At 33.9% G+C, this 21158-nt stretch overlaps 1 protein-coding gene across 2 annotated transcripts in view; it reads right to left on the bottom strand.

The window, feature by feature from the left end:
* The window catches only part of LOC129741165 (kinase D-interacting substrate of 220 kDa B), a 63966-nt gene that overhangs the window by 21334 nt on the left and 21474 nt on the right, over positions 1-21158 (bottom strand). For both annotated transcript variants that reach the window (XM_055732873.1, XM_055732874.1), the window contains exon 2: positions 12072-12676. In XM_055732873.1, the coding sequence (XP_055588848.1) occupies positions 12072-12440 (369 nt within the window). In that variant the 5' untranslated portion in view covers positions 12441-12676. The remainder of the gene's footprint in view (positions 1-12071; positions 12677-21158) is intronic.

Genomic DNA, 21158 nt, shown 5'->3' with positions numbered 1-21158 from the left:
TTGTTGTGTTCAATAAACGATTGTGGTTTCTTTATTCCCAATTCTAGTTTCAGTTTCGTGGGTTTTTAAGCTGTTGAGTTGCCATTTTTTGCGCTCTCACAAAAAAAAAGAAGTTGCTTCATTTTCTATCGAATACTGAAGTATATGGCAATTTTGTTCGAGTATACAATATATTCTATACCTGTTAGATCCACTCGAATTCAAAATTTTAACATTTTAACACAAAAACGTTTTTTAATTCCTTTGGGCTTCAATGGCTTCTGGACAAGTAACAGAATATTTTCAACACTTTTGGGAGCGAAACTTGTTTTTATTTTAGAGACATCAACGTTTGTCATTTTTATAAGAATTCATATCGAAGCATTGTCAGGCAAGAATTTCTGTTTAACTACTGACTTATTTGAGCGGTTCTATGTTTTGTTCAAGGTTGTAAAAAATTCCAACGAGACAAATGTAATTCATAACACAAGGCAACAAAATTTACATTTTTCCGAGTTGCAAGGAATTCAAAAGCTAATTTTGAATAATTTGAGGTTACTGATACCAAATAGGCAATAATAATTTTTTATCAGCTCTTATTTTCGATAGACTTCTTAAAATAGTTAAAAATCATTAAATAAGCATTTTTTGGCAAAACCGAAGAACATTACGAAGATTTTGAAAATGAAGGTTCTAATTCAATGATCAACATTTCCGAAGAACGCGAGTGATTTAGACTTTTGAGAAAAAAGTGATACATAGAAGTTTTTTATTTTGTCAACTCTTCCCAATTCTGCAAACACGGGAATTTTGACGAAAGTTCAAAGAAAATGTAAACCATGTGGAATTTTTGATATTTCTGAAAGCATTAGTAAAATCGTTTTGCAGTATTCAACAAAGTTGTTAAAACTTCAATATCAAATACTCAAAAACTTTTTTGAATCAGGAAGTATTTGTAATCTTATATTTTATGAAGAATTGAATTTCTGAAATTAAAATTCTAGGCAATATCTGAACCCTTGATTAAATGAAGAATATAAAAAGATTCGAAATCTATGTTTGGTAGGGGAGAGTGGGGTAATCGGGGCCGCTTTTTTTTCTTTGCTTCATAACTTCTTTATTATAAAAGATAAAAAGAAAAAAAAATAATGAAAAGGTTTTCTACATTTTTATGGTATCATTAGGCTTTTTTTTTATTTTTGTAATCCATTGATTTCCCGAGTTCTGACTGTTTTAAATAAAGTTTTTTTTTTGGATTTTGAAAAACTGTGGGGAAAAGTGGGCCACCAAATCCAAATTGACTAGATTACGTGCAAAGTTTATGAGTTGACCCAAAACTGAAATTTCATAAATCATTTAGTTATTTTAAAGAAATTTCAGATGAGGAAATAAAAAAGAGAGTTGTGTATAATCGAAAAGATTCAAAAACCTGGTTTGCGAACGTTTTGGTAAAATTCCTTATATAAGATTTATGTTCGTCTCTATCGCATTAGAAAAAAATGATAAATCGTTTTTCATAACTCTTCTTTTGGCATAAGAAAAATTTACAGATAGTAATAACGTATTTTAAGTTCTGAATGTGTAGTAAAACACCAAAATATAGGCGGCCCAAAATACCCCACAAAATGTGGCCCACGATTCCCTACAAGCAATGATTTGGAATTTTGTTGCGTTTGCGTGACTTATTGATGTTTAAATAAAAATTCTTTTTCCACGTGAAAGAACATGACAAAACTAAGATCATAAGCATATGAGTATATTTTTGTTATGTACTGTAGATCTCCCACGGATGAAATTTGCGGGTGCTTGTTTAATTATGCAAGTACTTTTTTCTAGGATAGTTAAATAAAAGAAGCATATGATACGTACATAAGTCAACAACATATAGAAAAACATGCTTACGCAAAGCGACGACGATGACAGTTGGATTGAGATTTTTATCTCAACACACAGCTTAGATATTTTGAGTGGCCCACGTTTCCCTATTCATGCAGGTTTATGAGTCTATCAGTTATCAAAGATCGATGTTACTCAAAACTGACCAATTTTTTAATTTCCACGCGCCCTATCACCAAACCAGAGGTGTAACGCAAATTCTGGCGAATTATTCGAATTTCGGACGCGAAAATCTCCCTAAATCAGTTATTAAGACATTGGCACCAAAAATGCTTTTCCCTTGTGTAAAAGAAGGTTTGCATAGAAAGTTGCGCATATAGAGTTTATAGCATATCAGGTTACTTGCTTGGTAATAACATTTTTAAATCGAGAGCTCGTGCTTCAGAAGTCGAAATTAAATAAATAGGTTTTCGTTCAAAACATTATTCCAGAAGGTGAGAAAACGACTGTAATCATATGTACGATTCCAAACACAGTCGAATTATGAATCGTACATTTTTCCGATAAAAAGATAATTCTGCATAAGATAATTTCACTGAGCTCATAAAACATTGTGTTCTCAAGTTTCATAAATGAGATCTAAACTGTGACATGTAGAACCGTAATTAAAAGAAAAAATCTACGGAGACAAGATTGAATGGAAAACCAGTCTTTGATTGAAATTAATCCATTTTTTTCCAATTAACCTCATTTTATACTAGATTTCCTAAAAATCACAACATTTGACAAAACAGGGAACCTACTGGGAAAAGTACAAACAGAAGTTTAGTAATACATACATTTAGTATGTCCTAGAATCATCACAATTAAGTAACCTTATTCTCGTGAATGTAACACGATATTGAATTGAATTCAAACACAAGTAGTTTCAAAGTGACACACAAAAAACTCTTCATACATTGCTGTTCTTTTGTCAAAACACTTTCAACTGGCACAACATAAATAAAGCACTTTTCTTGGATGACTTCTTGGAAGCGCGCAAGCAAAATCACTCCATGTCATGCGCTAGTAATTAACATCGGCATGCAGCATCATTAGATTTTGCACACACGGGAGAGGAGAAATTTTCCTCCCAAGAGCACAGTAACTTTTTCAGCTGGCATTACTTTTACGCGCCAACCGACATGCGTATGCATCGTTTTTTTTTTCAAACTAGTGACGCGGGAGCGTGCTTTTTACACTTCTATATTTGTCCACTTGCTCATGTCCGGTAAAGGAAAAATCAACCGAGAAATTCCGCATCAGACGGATGCTGGGCTTGAAATGGTAACTGATCACTGGTAATGCTAAACACCAACTGACCGCCGTTGATATGAAAATGCAAACGAAATCGCGTGCTACTCCGCAGAATTAACACTCCAACTCCCGAAAGAACTTTACGAAAGCCAACCGACGGTTAAGGAGAGCGCAATGGATGGCGGCTATGAGGTGAGATCATGACCAAACCACACCGGCACAGGCAACAGGATCACCGCCCTCCCACTCAATCTGGCTGGACTCCGCGCTCGATGGAGCGGAAATTCAAAGTCCGTGTGTGTCTCGCGAGTTTAATGCTTCGAATGCAAATAAACATCACCAGCACCTATCCGTTGAGCTCGCTTGGCCACCAACAGATCGAAAAGGTGGTTTCTGCTTGTAGAAAAGTTTGTCGCGCTAGTGAGTAAAGCACACAGGTGACAAGCTCGACTCTGTTGTCGCGTGTACCTACCGATAGAAATAACTTGGAATCCTTCCGATAAAAATACCGCGAATTGTATCGTTAGAACTATAATGTTGCATAGGCTATCATCAGAATATTCGTCCGTCATTGTAACATCTGAAGGAATTTATTCTTCATTGAATCAGACGAAACATCCATACCAAACCATACCAAAACATTTGCTCCGAACAGCTGCTACAGATTCATGGTTCAGTTAGCGATGTTTATCAACAACTCAGATGTTTCTTTTTAGAAGAAATTTTAAAGGGAGAATCATTTCAACGAAAAATATTCTCTATACCTTTGGATGCTAGCCAACGGATTACGGTTTACCATTGGAATATTTGGATGATGTTACAAATTTGTTGCTTTTCTTAACCGAATATCAACAGACGAAAACATTTCATTCTTTGTGTCTACATTATTTATAGTGGTCCAAATCAGCCGGCTGTTGAAAATCCTACACGATGCAGGCTAAAACTGATCATTGTAATGCCAGAGGGTCACCTGCAAAATTCGAGCTCGATCGGAGAACGGGAACATTTGTTCCGGAGAAGCATGAAGCATTTCTGATAAATCTTGTTTTCCAAATGGAACATAATAAGGCTGGTACCTATATACAGGGTCCGGCAATTGAATTGCTACATAAATTTAACAGTGATTATTACGAAGCATACAAAACCGAATTTGATGACACCTTGTCACTTTGCTAACATTATGTCTAAGCTAGGGTTACCGTACGTACTCTTTTAAGAGTACCTACATGTACTCTTTTTCGGTCGAGAAATGGGTGTACTCTTCTTTTTGTGAAATTTTACCAAATGTACTCTTTTTTTAAAAAGACATTTGATCTGAAAAACCTACGTACATCTTCCATTTTATGAGATTGTTTCACATATTATGCTAAAACTACGAAAGGAATTATTTAAAATCTTGTTTTCAATAACATGCATCTATAGTAGACTGCCCCAATAGACTGAGTCGATTTGTGGTCATTTTTGAATTTCTCAAACCCTGGGGTCTAAAAAGCTTCGTTTTGGTCCAAAACTCATCCATGATGTTTTGCAGAATTTTTAAGTAACGTTTACATAAGAAAATTGGAACTTTTAGGTTTGTATGGGAAAATTGAATATTTTGTACTGAAAAATCAACATCATAATTCATACCTATTTGTTTCTCCTGTTGAACCGAGCCAGCTGATGTTTTTTGTGCCAATTTATAAATTCTTGAAAGGAAAAACTTTGTCGAAGACCGTAACTTCGTATCTTGTTAAACAAAAAAGTTATTAGCTGTTTTACAAGGCTATGACTTTTCGCATTGATGAACAGTAATTTCAATTGACATCACTGCTGGAGCCTCGCGGAGTACTGCATTAAAAGTAGTCATGCAATACCTCGCGAGCCTCCAGCAGCGATGTCAATCGAATTGATTGTTTATCAATGCGAAAAGACATATCTACCCCTGTAAAACAGCTACCTAATAACTTTTTTGCCTAATAAGATACGAACTTCAGCTGGCTCGGTTCCACAGAAGAAACGAGAATGATGTTGATTTTTCAGTACAAAATATTCAATTTTCCCATACGAACCTTAAAGTTCAAATTTACTCATGTAAACGTTACTTTAAAATTCGGCAAAAAATCATGGATGAGTTTTGGACCAAAGCGAAGCTTTCTGGACCCCAGGGTTTGAGAAATTCAAAAATGACCCCAAATCGGCTCAGTCTACTGCCCCAAATTTGTATGAGAAATTCGTTTCGAGAAATGTTATGCGCTGCAGGCTTAAATTGATCCTAGGCCTACACAGAAAAAAAAACTGAATCCTTAACGACACTGAAATTGAAAACCTTTATTATTACATGACATGGAACGCGATTTATTGATGTAAATTTACAAAATAAAAACTGTTGAATCCTTAACAGCACTGAATTCTAATGACACAAATATTACTTGACACGGAACGCGAATATTTGATGTAAATTTACATCACATATGATGTAAATAAAAAGAAGCATCACATACGACGGAATTTTCAGTGCGAATTAAATATTACACGTCTTAATATTTTACATGTCTTTCAAATTTTACACGTCTGTTGAAGATTGCAGACGTGTAATATTCAACTCGCACTGAAAATTCCATCATATGTGATGCCTTTTTCGTTACATCATATGTGATGTAATTTTACAATTTTTTTTTGGTCACACGAAATTCTCAACAACACTGAATAATTGGAAATTTCTCAAAATTACACGACATGAAATATTACAAAACACTGAACGTGATAATGTAATGTAAAATTATAAACTGTGAAGAACAAGACCAGACAAATGTGACAAAAACTGTTAAGTCAAGTCGTGCGCCAAAATATTTTCCCCGCGCGCGAGTAAGTTAATCGGTGTTGATGGTTCCCGGAGATATCCGAAAAGCAGGAATGCGGTTCTGGAAGCGGATCCATGGTGTTCAACATTGGATCCGGTACTTCGCGGAAAAAAATAAAAGAAATAAAATATAATGTGTGTTAAAAAAAATTTTGCCGCCTAATAAAATGAATCATATTAATTATAGATGAGTTTTATTTTTATTAAGAGACGTGAAAATTCCAGTATTGAATCATACAAAAACAATAAATAAAACAAAACAAATTCCAATTGGAAAGTTTTTCTTCCAACATTCAGTGATTTTATAATTTACATCATTTTTATTTTACACGTTGCAAAATTTTACATCATTTTTTATTTTACACGTTGCAAAACTTTACTGGCGTGTAATTTCCAACTAGCACTGAATATTCCGTCATATATGATGCTTCTTTTTATTTACATCATATGTGATGTAATTTTACAGATTTTTTTGGTAGTGTGTAGTACAAGGTTTCATGCCAAATTAGGGCCAGATCGGATCACGGGAAAGGGTGGCTCAACGAGCCTAAAGTTTGTATAGGATTTTTGAGAAAGCTCTTTTTGAAATGGATTTTTTTATACTGTTTTTTTTTTTGTGATTTGTCAGCATAACATATAAATAATAAATACCGTAAATACCGTAAACATTGACCACTGGGGTAGCTTTGATCAACATGGAATTTTGCCACATAATAATCAATAACTAAGTCTAAAGTTAAAATATCTTAAAACTTTTTTCTACGCTTAAAAACCTACATGCTGAGTTTCAAATTGGATAAAACTTGGTTTGTTTTTGATAATTTCAAATGTAAGTAAAACTGTTATTTCAAAATCTTGAAATATCTATTTTTTCGAAGGCTCGCAAACAAACACCCTTCCGGATGAAATCAAAGCGTTTAGAAGCAGCAGGTTGATTGATGTGAGAGTTCAACTTTTTTCCTTAGTAAATTTATAGTTTTGGTACAGTTTATGTTGTATTTTGAAGTAAATTTTTGATATGAAAAAATAGGGACATTTTCCAATAGTAAGCCAGTCAAGGACAAAAGGCTAGACACCCTATCAAATGGTGAAGTTTGAAGCAAAAATATAAAGGGGAATAGTGCGAGGGTCTGGAGAATTGAATGAAGGAAAAAATTACATTCTTTTGTAGTTTAAATTTTATAGGTAATGTGAAAAAATTTAGCAACTGAATTTATGCAACTTCATGATCCATCTTTCGATTTTAATTGTTGTTCGGACTTAAGACACGAACTGCCTAAGTTTATCAATCACTAGAATTCGTAACTATTATGAAGGGGTTTTGTATCTTTTATGATCGAGAAAACTCGTTAAAACCGTCAAAATAGAGACTGATCAATGTTACCCCAAAGCATCAAATTCTAAACAAAGACGAAATCGATTTTTAAATCAAATTTAAAGTAGTCTAATAAATTCATGCAACCATGTTTTACGTTCATAGGAGTCCAGTATTGGTTTAAAAAATATGAAACATGTCACACTCCCCTTAACAGAAAAAATAATCGAGAAATACTGAAAAAAGTGATCAATCTTACCCCGTTTTACGGTACTGCTATCTCTTCGAATAATCCAACTTTTGCATAACCTAAACAAATTGACAGAATTTGATTGAATGGAAATATCTTGGTTTCCAATTACAGTAGAACCCCGCTTATTTGAGGTAGTAGTGGCCTCCTCAGACAATACGAAATATGTACAACCTTTTCCTTCAGTTTTGCATACCATTCGGGAGCAACGCTCGATAATTTAATCGATCTTGTATCAACCTGATGGCTGGGAGCTCAGAAAACCGGAATTATATCGTTTCTCCTGACTTTTTGGATAAATGATCTCAATGTACTCTTTTTGGTGTTGCGGGATCTGGTAACCCTAGTCTAAGCTGTCAGACGATATATCTATATGTGAATTTTGTAATCAAGTGTTTTTCGGAATAAGCCGCCTCGAACTGTAACGTAAGAAGGTGAAAGAAAGTGTACACTTGGACACCTGTTTTTAAGGAAAAAAAATATCATAAAATCAGCAGTTTGGTAAAATTTTCATGATCTGTATAAACAGTGTGATCAAAAAAATTAACAAAATTTCTTTCATTTGCATATTGTTTTTTTTTACATAATTTTAGCTTTTCAAAAATTTTTGTTTGCATGATGACTTTGCGCAATTTTGTGGTTATTTCACCGTCGCTTTTTAATTCCAGAATTCAGTAGGTCCTATAGAAAATGAATTTCTTAAAATATCTTAGCTATTTTAAACACCGATAACTTCGCATCCTTCGAAATTTCAACCTATTTATGGAATATAAACTTGTTCGTACATAATTTGTGCAGAATTTATTAGGCCAACATGTGCAGGAATGCATATTACATGTTTAACATTTATCATGTTTATTGCTTAAAGCAGAGTTTTGCACACAATTTAACATTATTTAAACAACTTTATAATAAGGTAGCCAGAATTTTTTCAGCACGTATCCGGGCCAGATAATTCCGGGAAATTTTATATAAAAACCTGGCAAAATCCGGGCATTTGATTTCGAAATTGACGACCAAAAACCCTGGCAATATCCGGGCAAGTTTTGTCAAAATCCAGGAATTAATCAAAATAAAAAAAAGCAAAAAATTGATTTTTTTAATCAAAACTTTTCGAGACATTTCACATCGTTTTTGAGGCACCCAAAAAACCTTTCATTATTATTTTTATAAAACAAGCTCAAAACAATTCATTTTGGAGGCATAAATAAATAAACTTTACAGGAAAATTAGTTTTTTATTCGTTTAATTTGCCAAATAAAATGAATAAATCTGGGCATTTTTCAAAGAAATCCGGGCAACCGGGCCTGGCCGGACTGTTCCCAAATTTGGTATTAATTATCCGGGCAAATCCGGATAAAACCTGGCAATCTGGCAACCTTACTTCATAACATTAAGAAGTTTATTCGAAAAAAATGCAACACTTTATTATGTAAATGACTTTTGAATGTGTGGAGAAATTGATGAACTTGTTATTAAAACTACCTGTAATGTTATGTTTACATGTGCAAATTTTTGTGATAATATGTTTAGTGGTTTTTAAGGTTTCATCCAATAAAAAAAATCATTCATCAAAAATATTGGGCAGAATCGTGAAAAATCTAGGAAAGTCGTAAAAGGAAACTCAGGTAGTAAATCGTAAAAGGAAACTCTGGTAGTAAATCGTAAAAGGAAACTCAGAGGATCCAACAGTGAGCTAAAATTTGAATAAAATTACAGATGATTGATTCTACGAAAAGAAGGAATGTCATTCGATTGGAAAAGTGGTATAACAGATTTTTTTTCTGTCTGGTTTGTTCTGTAGACTGAAAAACGGGGTTAACTTCTTGTTTACAAGATGAAAAGCTGCCACCCTTTAAAATTAACAAAATACTCTGGTCAAATCGTGCGCAAAATATTTGGATCGCTAGCAGGGAGATATTAAAAAAAATTGGAATGTACTGTAATAAGAAACTTTTTACTGGGGCCCTGACAGATCTTTCGCCAGAAATTTTTCGTTGACAAGTTTAGCTTGGATGTGTCTGCACGGAGCGAAAAAGTTGTTTAGGACAAAGGAATTTTCCTTAGATAGTGGTTAAACAAAGGAAAAATAATTTGATTCTGAGACAAATAAAAAAATTATTTCTAATCTGTTTTCCTTTATTTCAAAGAATTTTTCACCTTTGAAATTAAAACAAATTCTTTAATTCAAAGTATTTTTTTAATTCAAAGAACAAATCCTCTGTTTCAAAAATTTCTCTAATACATTGTATCAAATAAAAAAGAGTTTGTTTCAATAAAATATTTTTTTTTGAATCAAAATCAATTGTTTTTTGGTTCGAACACCTAAATTTCTCTAACTGTGGGATAAACAAGGACGAAAAATTGAAAAAAATGATGTCTACTGTACTTGAGATGGCTGACGATCTGTGGCAGCTGCAGATCAGTCAGTTTTACATAACTCTTGACACAATTAAACAAAAAAAAAACTGCCTTCACACTCTATCGCTTTTCTTCTTTCTAACACTTCTCACAAATTTGATAACCAAATTTGGGTTGATCTGGAACCGTGTCATCGCGCGAAAATTGTGGAGTAGTGATTAAAAGTTTACGATGTGGTTTTTGTGCCGAAGAAGAACAATTCGATAAATTTGCCTTAACTTCGATAAAGTTAAAAGTTTTGAGTAATTTTGGAGGTCAAGATCCAGGGAACAGAGAACATAATCAAAAAACGCCTTGATTTTGAAAGGGGTTGTTCATAGTATGCATTATAGATAGCGCACGTGGCGCCTAAAAATTAAATTCGATGCACTTCTCCATTGGACGATATGTTAAAAACTAATTGACACATCGTTACAAAAATGTGCACATGTAAACATTACAATACTAAGTAGTTTCACTGAAAATTTCATCAATTTCTATCCACGCATTCAAATGTTATTCACAAAACAAAGTGTGGCATTTTTTCGAATAAACCATGATTTTTCAAATTTTGAAGTTAATTTTTGACATTTTTTTTGTGATAACACCAGATTTTGGCGTTTTATGCATTTTTAAGTCATTTGACAGCAAAACTAAAATACCGATTTTCTTTGACCCTCCCTTTGGTGATTTTTCAAGGGTTAAAAACGAAATTTTCAGCGCTTTAAGGCACCTTTAAATCAAGTTCGAATGGGTTGAAGTTTTGCACAGGTCAGTTTTTTGGTCCAATCCACCAAATGTTACAAAGTGTGGAAAGGCATAAACTCAATTTTAGGAGAAAGTAATCCTTAGTGGAATGAAACTTAAAGTCAATAACCCGAAGTATGCGAAGCTTTTAACGATCACTTCACCAAAATTGGTAAAGATCTAGCAACAACCGTTCATAACGATACTGAATCTGACCCGTTATCCTTTACTAATCTGCGATGATTTCTCTCGAATTCATTGTCAATGCTTTAACAAAATCGTAGAAACAGGACTGTATCCTAACTTTCTCACTGATTTTTTTTTTCAATTAAGTTTTAAGGCAGCTTTAGTTTAATTTTTTCAAATATATTTTAACGTAATTTTAATTTTGTACATTTTTGTCGTATTCTGTGGACCTCTTAAAAGGATATATTTCCACTGAGATTTACACGTTAACGTAAATGTAGTTTTTTTGTTCTCGTCCATTCCTTTGCATATATGTAGCTTTAAGAAAAATTGTTTCCCAGCATGAGTAGAGTCTTGTTCGCGTTTGTCATTTGTATGCTGTCGACTTGCTGGGAACAGAAGCGTCCAATACCAGGGGACTCAATTGAGTTTTTTGGTGTGGGGGATTGTGTCGGAAGAAACTATGGATACGTCGCTTGATGTTATCCTCGTGTAGTAATTTGAAAGGCTTGATCATTCGCCCGACCATCATATGGTATCGCTGGAACTTGTTTAGCGATATTTTCTAGTTTCGTTGTATGTTCCAGAATCATTTGGCAATTACAAAAGTTCTGTCCAGATCGATGAGATTTACGGGAAAAAGCGACGCCAAATTTAATCGAATGAAAATTAAATTGTTAGAACGAAGTTCACGTACAGGCAGACTTAGATAACTTCTCTCTCAGACTGGTAAAATCTAGACATGTCATAGGTAGCTTTCCAAAACTTTAAGTTTGTTATTCCTGAACACAAGTCGATTTAAGAAATTTAACTACTTTTTCTCTATTGTTTCATTAATGATGTGTATTGGGAATTGGTAGACAATGAAATATAAAATAAACACATTCAAAGCATGGGGGAAACTAGTACTTTGAAACAAAAAACAACTCGAACTCTTGTAAACAAAATCGTTAGCGATGAAATGACACATGTACGAATTATGCTCTTGGGATTTTCTATTCTAAGAGATAAACGATGGGATTTGGGTTCCAAAGACAACTACAACTACAAGAGGTTCTACCACATGTAATATATCAAACGGGAGATCAGAGGTTTAGATGGAGGATTAGTTGGCGATAATCACATTCAGTTTAGGAATAAAACACTGCAAGTTGAAAGAAACGTTCCGTGCTCATCAAAACATTTCAGACCAGATGAAAGTCTGGGAAGATATTAGATACCGTGTTGGAGTGTCGTCTCATGAGAGCAAAACTGAAGCGCCGGGGAGTGTTATCTCCTTCGATTCCGATTCCCGTAGGGTTACTGCTCATGGGGTATGGTGAGAGCGAACCTGTTACGACAAGCGATGGTATTCGGAGACGATGCGGTATCTTGCTGGGAGAAATGGCCCCGGATTCGCTTCCATTGTCTCCGGTAGGGGACACAGCATGACTTCGGTTAGGGTTAGCTAGATCCTCAGGGGGTATCATCGGAGCTGAAGATCTCGAACTGGTCGGAAAACCGCTATCCAGAACCATTGCACTAGGGAACGAGCCATGTATGCTGCTCACAAGGGCTTTTACGTGATCATAACTGCCCTTTCTCTCCATTATAACAGTTATTGTAAACGCTAAGATGTATTTGTCTGATTAGGTCGATAGTAAAAAAGGACTAACTTTCCATTCCATTTAGTATGATTTAAATTGGTCTGATCAAATCCGAACAGTACAGTGGACTTTACATTTTATTGTTAGTAGCTCAAACAACGTTTCACGAATAAACATCAACGGTAAACACACTTAAGTGAATATTGACAACCAACGGCTTTGCTATGAGTAAACAGTTTCTGTAAAAAAGGTTTCAAATCGTAAAAATAAAACAGTTTTTCATGTGATTTCACTAAGCTACAATGATAAATCAACATGAACATGGGAAATCATAAAAATAAATAAGGTTGTGAAAAAATGAACAATCGAAGGGATACGATTTTGAATAAAACGTGGAGTTCAATTATATCTCGGCTGGTTGCATGATACATGTATATCTTTCTATTTAAATTATTAAAATACTCTATACATTTATATTAGTAAAGACATAAAGCTATGATTATTTTTATAACAAGGATAAATATATTTCTTATGCATGAAAATTCCTTGCACTTCACAATCATAACTAACATGACTCATAGGTCACTATACAGATTATAACATGGGGTTTATTGTGATGCAAGGTTAATTTAGGAAACTCAAGGCATGAAACAAATGACGCTTAAGAAAAAAAAAGAGCTTCTAATAATGTATTTTTCAGGTTTCGTGTTGTAGCCGCTAGAAACAAATGACGCGCGCAGGACAAATTGCGCTTCGCAATGTTCAACGAACCGTTGGTTGACGATATTGTTTTGTTTCGTAAACCGAAAACTGCTGGTTTATGTAAAAAAAAATGAAAATTCATTTTCCGAAAATAAAGAAAATTTGTGTTTGCAACGTTTTGGATAATGCTAACAGAAAATATGAAAATTAGGAACGTTAAATTAGTTATTTGATGCGTTATAGTAATTGTGGTAATTCGAATGAAGATGTTCGTTTTAGATGAAAAGTACCGATGGAAGCTACACTATACAGCAAAGTGTTTGTTCGTCGTTATCGTTATTTCATATTTAATCATTCCTTGGTTTCTGTATAACTGAAAGAATGTTCTAACATTTCTTTTAACTAGCATACCAAAACTCCCTGATATTTAGTATAAAAAGTCGCAGACTGTGGCCTAGAAAATATTGTTCAAGTCATTCGAGACAGAGCCCTTTTCGCGGAATTCAAACTCGTAATACTTCACTCTTAGATAACTTTTATGTTGTTTGTTTTCTATCAAAAAAATTCTCAATACGTTTTGTCTAAGCTTTACGGATTCTAATGATATGAGAATATTATTTTTCCGAGAAAAAGTAAACTCGCAATGTATGATTGTTCGGACTAGGGCACCAAAATTCATTGCACCCACGAAATGCAATCGGTCTCGAGCGGCTCAATTCTTCTGAGCCAGTGGGCGCGAAATCGAATCTCGGTCATGGTATACATAGTACACTTTCTATTTATTGGTAGTTTAAGCATTTAGATGCTAGCCATCATATCCTCGAAAGATGTACACCTTAGTGTTAAGTAAAATAAAATCTCTACAAATAAACATAAAGTTTCACTGCGATCCTATATGCCTGTGTTCGTTACTAAAAAATCCAGTGTTGTTTGAGCATCACTGAAATTTTTTTCACGAGAAACATTAACATTACATGAAACAAAAGTATCAAAATCCATCAATAACCTTTTAAACATCAGCTATAGTAAGTGTGGTTTTATTAAGCTTTTGTAACATGCCAACTACCAGATCCTTGAAAGATTTACGCTTAGTGTTAAGTAGTTAGATCTATTCAAAGAAACGCGAAGTTTCACTGAGATACTATAGGGTGGCCAACATTTACAACAGGCGCGCCAAATTTCAGAAATGAGATTGGCTGGCGGTCCAAAAAAAAAACGAATTGTTCTAGAGTATTTGAAAAAAATAATAACAAATTTTTGGTAAATCTATAAAAACATTTGCCCAGGTCACATAGAGTAAAGATTAAGCTTGACAGGTTGCCTGGTTTTATCCGGGTTTGCCCGGACATTTGATACAAAATTTGGGAAAAGTCCGGATAAATATAATCATGACAGGTCTTGTGGAAGCTTAAAATACGATTTAAAATCTGCTGATAACTTTTGATGGACATTTTTTTTCAAGTTTTTTTTGCTATTGATTTGCTATCGATATTGCCTGGAGTATTGGTCGAAAATTTTGAAATCAAATGCCCAGATTCTGCCAGGTTTTTAAATGAAAATAGTCGGAATTTTTCCGGCCCAGATACGTGCTGAAAGAATTCTGGCAATCTTATTATAGATTCATCTTAATAAGTCGTTTTTGTTACTTGCAAATTTTCACAAATTTTTCTCCATTTGAAAAATAGTATAAATATTATGCAATACGAAATGAATTCCCAACTTATGTACGTTAATTTTTTCAAGGCATTTAAAATCTAATCGGTTTACAATGGACATAAAGTCATTTTTATCTTTAAATATAAAAAATGACCACCCATTTACCAAATTTTTCAAGTTCACCGTTTTTCTTAGAAAAATTTGATAGACAAACTTAAAAAATGCCGCAGAATGCTATTGTTGAAGAAAAAAAGCTTTCACGAGCTTTTGACATTTAAAAGAATAATTTGTTCAACGAACTCTAGTTATATAAAAAATAATATTGATTTTTCAAAGTACGGACCACAACCTCAACTCCATTCAAATCTTTCAAAAATTTTCAATTTCTCGATTTGACAAGTGAATTTGGATGGCCTCTCTGAACAGGATAAATACGAATTTGAGTTCACTAAAAAATATGATATGTCAGTATTAAACCGGTTCTAGTTGAATTTACTACCCAAAAGTAAATTCGGTCTAGTTTTTCATTATTGATGTTCATAAACACAGAGCAAGATGCCAATTAAATTATATTTGGATTTGGTTTAATTTTCATGAATATACCCCTTTTTTGTTCAAGCTTTGCAAACAACAACAAATTGGAAAAATTTTCAGATCAAACTTTCGATATTTTACATAATTTGAAAAGGATTTTAAATTTGGATGGATGAACGAAGTTGTTGAAATAGAATTCACGTTACGAATGGTCGAAGTTGTTGTAAAAGAATTATTTGAATAATGTTGAAATTGATGTTGATATGCTCTGGTGATTTTTTACGATTTTCAAACGAATTTGATACGATCTTACTATCTTTCTGAGGCTATCCGCACTCCTCAATATTAAAACTAGAGTCCGCTCGAATGCTTTTCATACCAATGATATGTAGTCACCTAAACTCAATCGGGAAACATCGAAAAATGTGTGATAAAAGATATTGTATTAAATACCTTCCATTTTTTGATAATTTAAAAATTGTAATTGTAATTGTTTTTATACAGTGATGGTAACCTTTTTTGTAAAATTATATCACATGCACTGTACAGACAATTTTTGATACAGTGTAGCTTTAAATTCACTTACATCTCCAAGTTTTATTTTATGAAAAATACTTCTATACAATATAGCATTTTCGTTTTATTCCACTGCCAAAGTAGCAAACACGCTAACATTTGGCTACCCCTTAAAGGCGTAAAAATGACCCGTTATTGAGAACCCCCATGATCTGTCAAATAACGGGTCATTTTATCGGATCAATATTACCCCTTATTTAGAAAAGCTCGATTCCCTTCAAAAAGGGTATTTTTAGTAGCGTTACATTTAAAGTGTTGAATTCGGCATGATGGTTGGCATGAGGATGTGGTAAGTTGAAATCGTAAAAAGAAATTAATTGCCTACTCCCAGAATTTATTTATTCATTTTATTTCAGAAGCTCAGCAAAATTCCGGACATGCCAGACGAACATAAAAAGAAAACTCCCACCGCGGCGGACTAACATTGCAGGTAAGGTTGATGGTTTTTGTGAAAAGAAATTAAAATCTAATCATTTGTTTTGTTTTGTTTTGTTTCAGGATTCATCTTAAAATGATTATGGAATTCAAGCGGGGAAGTATTCCAATCGACTATAGGAAGAAGAATATCAAAAAATAAGTTTATCCAAATCTAAAAGTAATTTCATATATACAGGCATTTCAATAAACAAAATGAAACACAACATTTTGTTTTAATTTATTTTCCAGAAAACAAATTTTCTTTCAGCAGAACCTTCATTTTCCACCATACGGAAGCTTTTTAAATAAGGGGTAATTTCCACTACAAGCGTTTGAAATAAGGGGTAATTTTCATCCGCTGCAAGCGTTATCAAGCTGAGTACCCCTTAAAGGATACTGCTGCTGTATCCTTTAAAAGGAGTTCTCCCAGTCTTATTGAATAACGGGTCAAAAGTATTCGTTAAGGGGTAGTCAAAAGTTAGCGTGAACTTTAACTTCATAAACAAACAAAATTGTCAACGGGGACGATGCAAATATATGGTGACAACACTCACACTTACGCTCACCAACAACACTGATAACTTCTACGGTTGCCAAACGATGCACCTCATCTGCTTTATAATAAACATGTTATTACATTGGATTCTTTCCTTAAACGTTTGTTGTATACGTTTTAAAAAACAAGAAAACCGTTAAAAAAAAGTACAACCGTGCATAAATCATCGCTCAATCCGAGTAAAGTGGTCAACTTGAACTGATTGAAATCGAGATGCTCAAAGAATTGTCTTGGATATTGTTTTTTTTTTATTGCTACGGGTTTTCCGGAACTTCTGTAAAGTCACCAAGTGGCCACTCAAAAGTGGTTTGGAAAAAAGCGATAATATCAAGGACCTGTTTGTGACATGTTCGAAAATCTTTTTATTCCGTGAAAATCGTTCAAAATAAAACCTTTAAAAAAGAATCCAGTGTATGCTTTAAGTTTTGATAACTAATTTTTAATAAATAAACAGTTTACCTGATGAGCATCCTGAGTCGATGATCTTAATTTGGTCCGAAACATTATGCTGTTTTAGTTCAATTTGGCATACATTTCACTTGTAGGTTGGTATGTAGATAATAAAAAAAACTATTTCAACTTCGTTTGAATGGTAGGAATCATAATCACATTCGTGCTCGAACGCAACACGTCTACCACTTGGTCGTATCGTCAAAAGCTAGGAGCATGGCACTGATTAATCAAACACTTCACACGCGTTGGACGCTATCGATCAATCCGGCCTCCAATCAAATTTAACTGCATATAGAAGAACGAATGAATATTATTCAGATGCCTTTTCCCGTGACAACTTCCAACTTCTAAACTGGGATCCTGCGAACGAATAATGGTTCAGCTATTGGCAGCTTTTATAACTAAACACCACGTGTATTCACGACTCGCGCTCCGAGCACTGTAGTATTTCTAAGGACTTTTCTTCGTGATATTCGCCAAGTCCAAGCCGTAAGCGAAAGCCAAACAATGTGCTTTCTGTCTATGAAATAAAACCACACTAGAGCAAATCAGCAGCGCACTTGGGGTATCTCTGTCTGTTGGCTCAGTTTTACATTCATATGTCTGTATTTTCGTACTGGCCAAGTCTATGTTTATATTTGCCTTCAGATAGCAAGTGTTATAGAGAATTTTTATTGATTCGGAGTAAAAATTGGCGATAAATATAACCTTCAGCGATGCATTCTCTAAACCATTATTATTGATTTTTGCAAATTTGTATGCTTGTCATCCGACAATGGTTTGCTTTGATTGATATCGTTACTTGCGTTTGAACTGAGCTCGCGTGCCGATAGAAGCAATCCAGTTAGAAGCTATCTTATCTGGCGAATGGGGAAACATTTCGGCATAGAGAACTTCAACAGATAATGGGAATGGTTGGAGTCTGATCGTTAGTGCTCGGATCGTGATTGATAAATTACAAAATGATCACTAGAGCTTTTATTTACATAAGAAAGCAAATCCCACCAGCATACATAAACGATTGATCATCGTACAAACACTAACTGATTTTAAAACCACTGGCATAGGCTGATAGCGGTGGTATCGTGCTCGTCGAACTAAACATTTCTCTTGTTTGGAAGTCGTGAAAAATTTATTTTAAATTAAAATGAAAGCGTAATTTTCGAACCAACAGCACCTTCTTTAGAACAGCTTCTAACCGAAGAACCAAAAAACTATGAGATAAATTTATCTCCAATGTGTATCTAACTGGATTAACTTGGAAACGGCATCTTAACAGTGAGTGTAGGAGAACTATTGTTGAAACGAGAAGTCGCGCTATCTGAAACTGATTATTAATTAAATTTGTAAACCGACCCCGGTATGCACTGCATGGTATTATATCAACTATGTACGTACACTATTTAAATATTGATACGCGTGCTCTGTAATTTAAAAACGAAGGATTTCCAAACCTGGAAAGTAGCAACAAAATAAATTTAACTGAGCGCACATTCAAAATCTTGTACCTATAGGTATTACTAAGCACCGAACAATAACCAGGCAACGGGTATGGCAATTTTATTCCGAGATTTTTAGACAAAACAATGGCAATCTAACATACACTGATTAAGACTTTTGCTCAGTGATTAGTTTATTTCTCTGCAAATATGAAAAAGCGAACGAACATCGTCCCTGATAAAAGCCTATATAGCGAGTAGGTAGGTTCCCGACGTAATGGTGGGGGATACGCCGCGGTAATTAGCGCAACGCAATTTCTAGCGTTGTTGTCACTATCCGTATCTATGACCAACAATATAGGGTAGTTGGAGAGTTCTTACTTGTTATTTATAGTTGATAAAGTAAATTCAAATTCTGACAATAATACATAGTTTACGTGGACTCCAAAAAGTAGTTCGGCCAGAGTATGTCAGTCTAAGGTTGTCTTAAGAAAATAAATGTTTACAGTTTCAATCATTGTTTACCGTTCTCTCACTATAGAAAGTATTCATTTAAAACAATTCGTTCCTCGAAGAAACACAACGCATTTTGGAATAATGAGAATAGAAGTTTCACACAGCGAAAATCTCTCCTTATTTTCAAAATCTGAAATTCCTCTTAAAATTGATGAAAAAAACATAACACACCTTGCGAAAATTCTCAGTGATTTTAAATTTGGTACAAAGGGGAGGTTGTTTAGCACAACTAGGTTATTAGGTCCGTTACCACTTTTAAAAGGTAAACTTTCGAATTTTCGAACAAAATATTTCTATAAGTACGTAAAAAAACAGATAAATGGAAGTTCTCTGTTAGAGAACTGAATGTTCCAAAGTCCTATTTGAAAATATTCATGAGCAATTTAAAAAAATCATACAGTAGCTAGGCTTTAACAAATTTTGGAATTATTCAGTGTTGTTTTGTCTCTCTAGCTTGCAGTAGTACCTACATAAAATTCGTCATGATACCACATACGTTCGAACCTAACCTGAGATACTTAATTAATTTGTTTCAAGGAGATAATTGGAAAATAATTATGGATACATTGCTCGGGTAATCATTATCGGTACATTCTTATTATACCATTTTAAACGCCCGAACAGACACCTTATTGTCGCATACAACTTTGATATCATAAATCGCCGACACTGCCACTTGAATCTATCTAAAACCGAACGATAAGATATCACGCGAGCCATCAACATGAATGGTGGATGATTTAGCAGTGCCCGAACGAGAGTGCTTAATGATTGGCCATAAATTTTTGAACGTTTCTCCTTTCGATTGAGTGAGTGCTCTATCCGTGTTTATTGAAATTTATTGTTGATTGATGGTGGACAGTGCAGTGGTGGAAAATGTGTTGTGGAATTGTTAATACAAATTTCTATTTGGAAGTTCAAATTCATACATACAGTGACGGACAAAACTATAAGATCACTTCTCATCAAAATCAAATCAAGCTTTAATACCTACTTAAGGGTTGAAAAATTGATGTTCTTATATGTTCAATGTAAACTCCACAAACAACATCAAACACCTTGCGAAATTTCTGAATTTACTTTCAGAAAAATATTTATTATATATTTGTCAAGCATTGCACCGCCGATGCAGAGTGGTCCAAAAGGGCTAAAGGTGGAACTTTTTTTCGTAACGCCTCTGTCTTTTATCTTACCTCTAAAGTGTCTTCAGAACATTTGCTTCTTCAAACATGCTTCATAACTTGAAAGCATCAAAAGTTAGTCAAAGTCCACTATAAAAAAAAGAAAATTCTAACTTTTTATTTCAATAGATAGAGCTTTACTTTATACTACAAAGTTGTAGAATACGTGAAAATATGAAAGTTTGTTGAATACATCAAAACTCTATTTTTTTTCAGAGCAGAGTTATAAAGGTTTTATTTTGAAAGTTATTTAAAAGTTAGTTTTTAAAACTTAACTATAGTTAGATGAGGATTTACATGAATAAGATGTTGTGTGTGAACATTTGTTGGGGCATTCAAATCACACGTTTTGCACAAGATTTCAATATTCTACGACGTTTCCTAACCAACTTATTGGAACTTTAAGTTTTATTTTTACTCAACATCGCGAGCGTTTATTGCAAAAACCTGCAAGTGGATTTTTAAAACTAATGAACCACATTAAAGCTTGAACTATGTGCAACAAATTGGCGTTGTTGTCAATCACCCAAAATAAATTAGAAACTATTTTATGGGATTTTTCACGTAAACTGAATTTTGTTGCATCATATCGATTGTACGTGAATATTGTAGTAACCAGAATTTTTCAAGTGCGCCCTGGTAGTAACCACTATACTTCCACATAATTGCCTCTTGAATTTCACGTAAAATC

This window comes from Uranotaenia lowii, chromosome 2 (genome assembly GCF_029784155.1).
Source record: "Uranotaenia lowii strain MFRU-FL chromosome 2, ASM2978415v1, whole genome shotgun sequence".
Classification (NCBI taxonomy): Eukaryota; Metazoa; Arthropoda; class Insecta; order Diptera; family Culicidae; genus Uranotaenia; species Uranotaenia lowii.
This window is presented reverse-complemented; position numbering and strand designations above follow the sequence as displayed.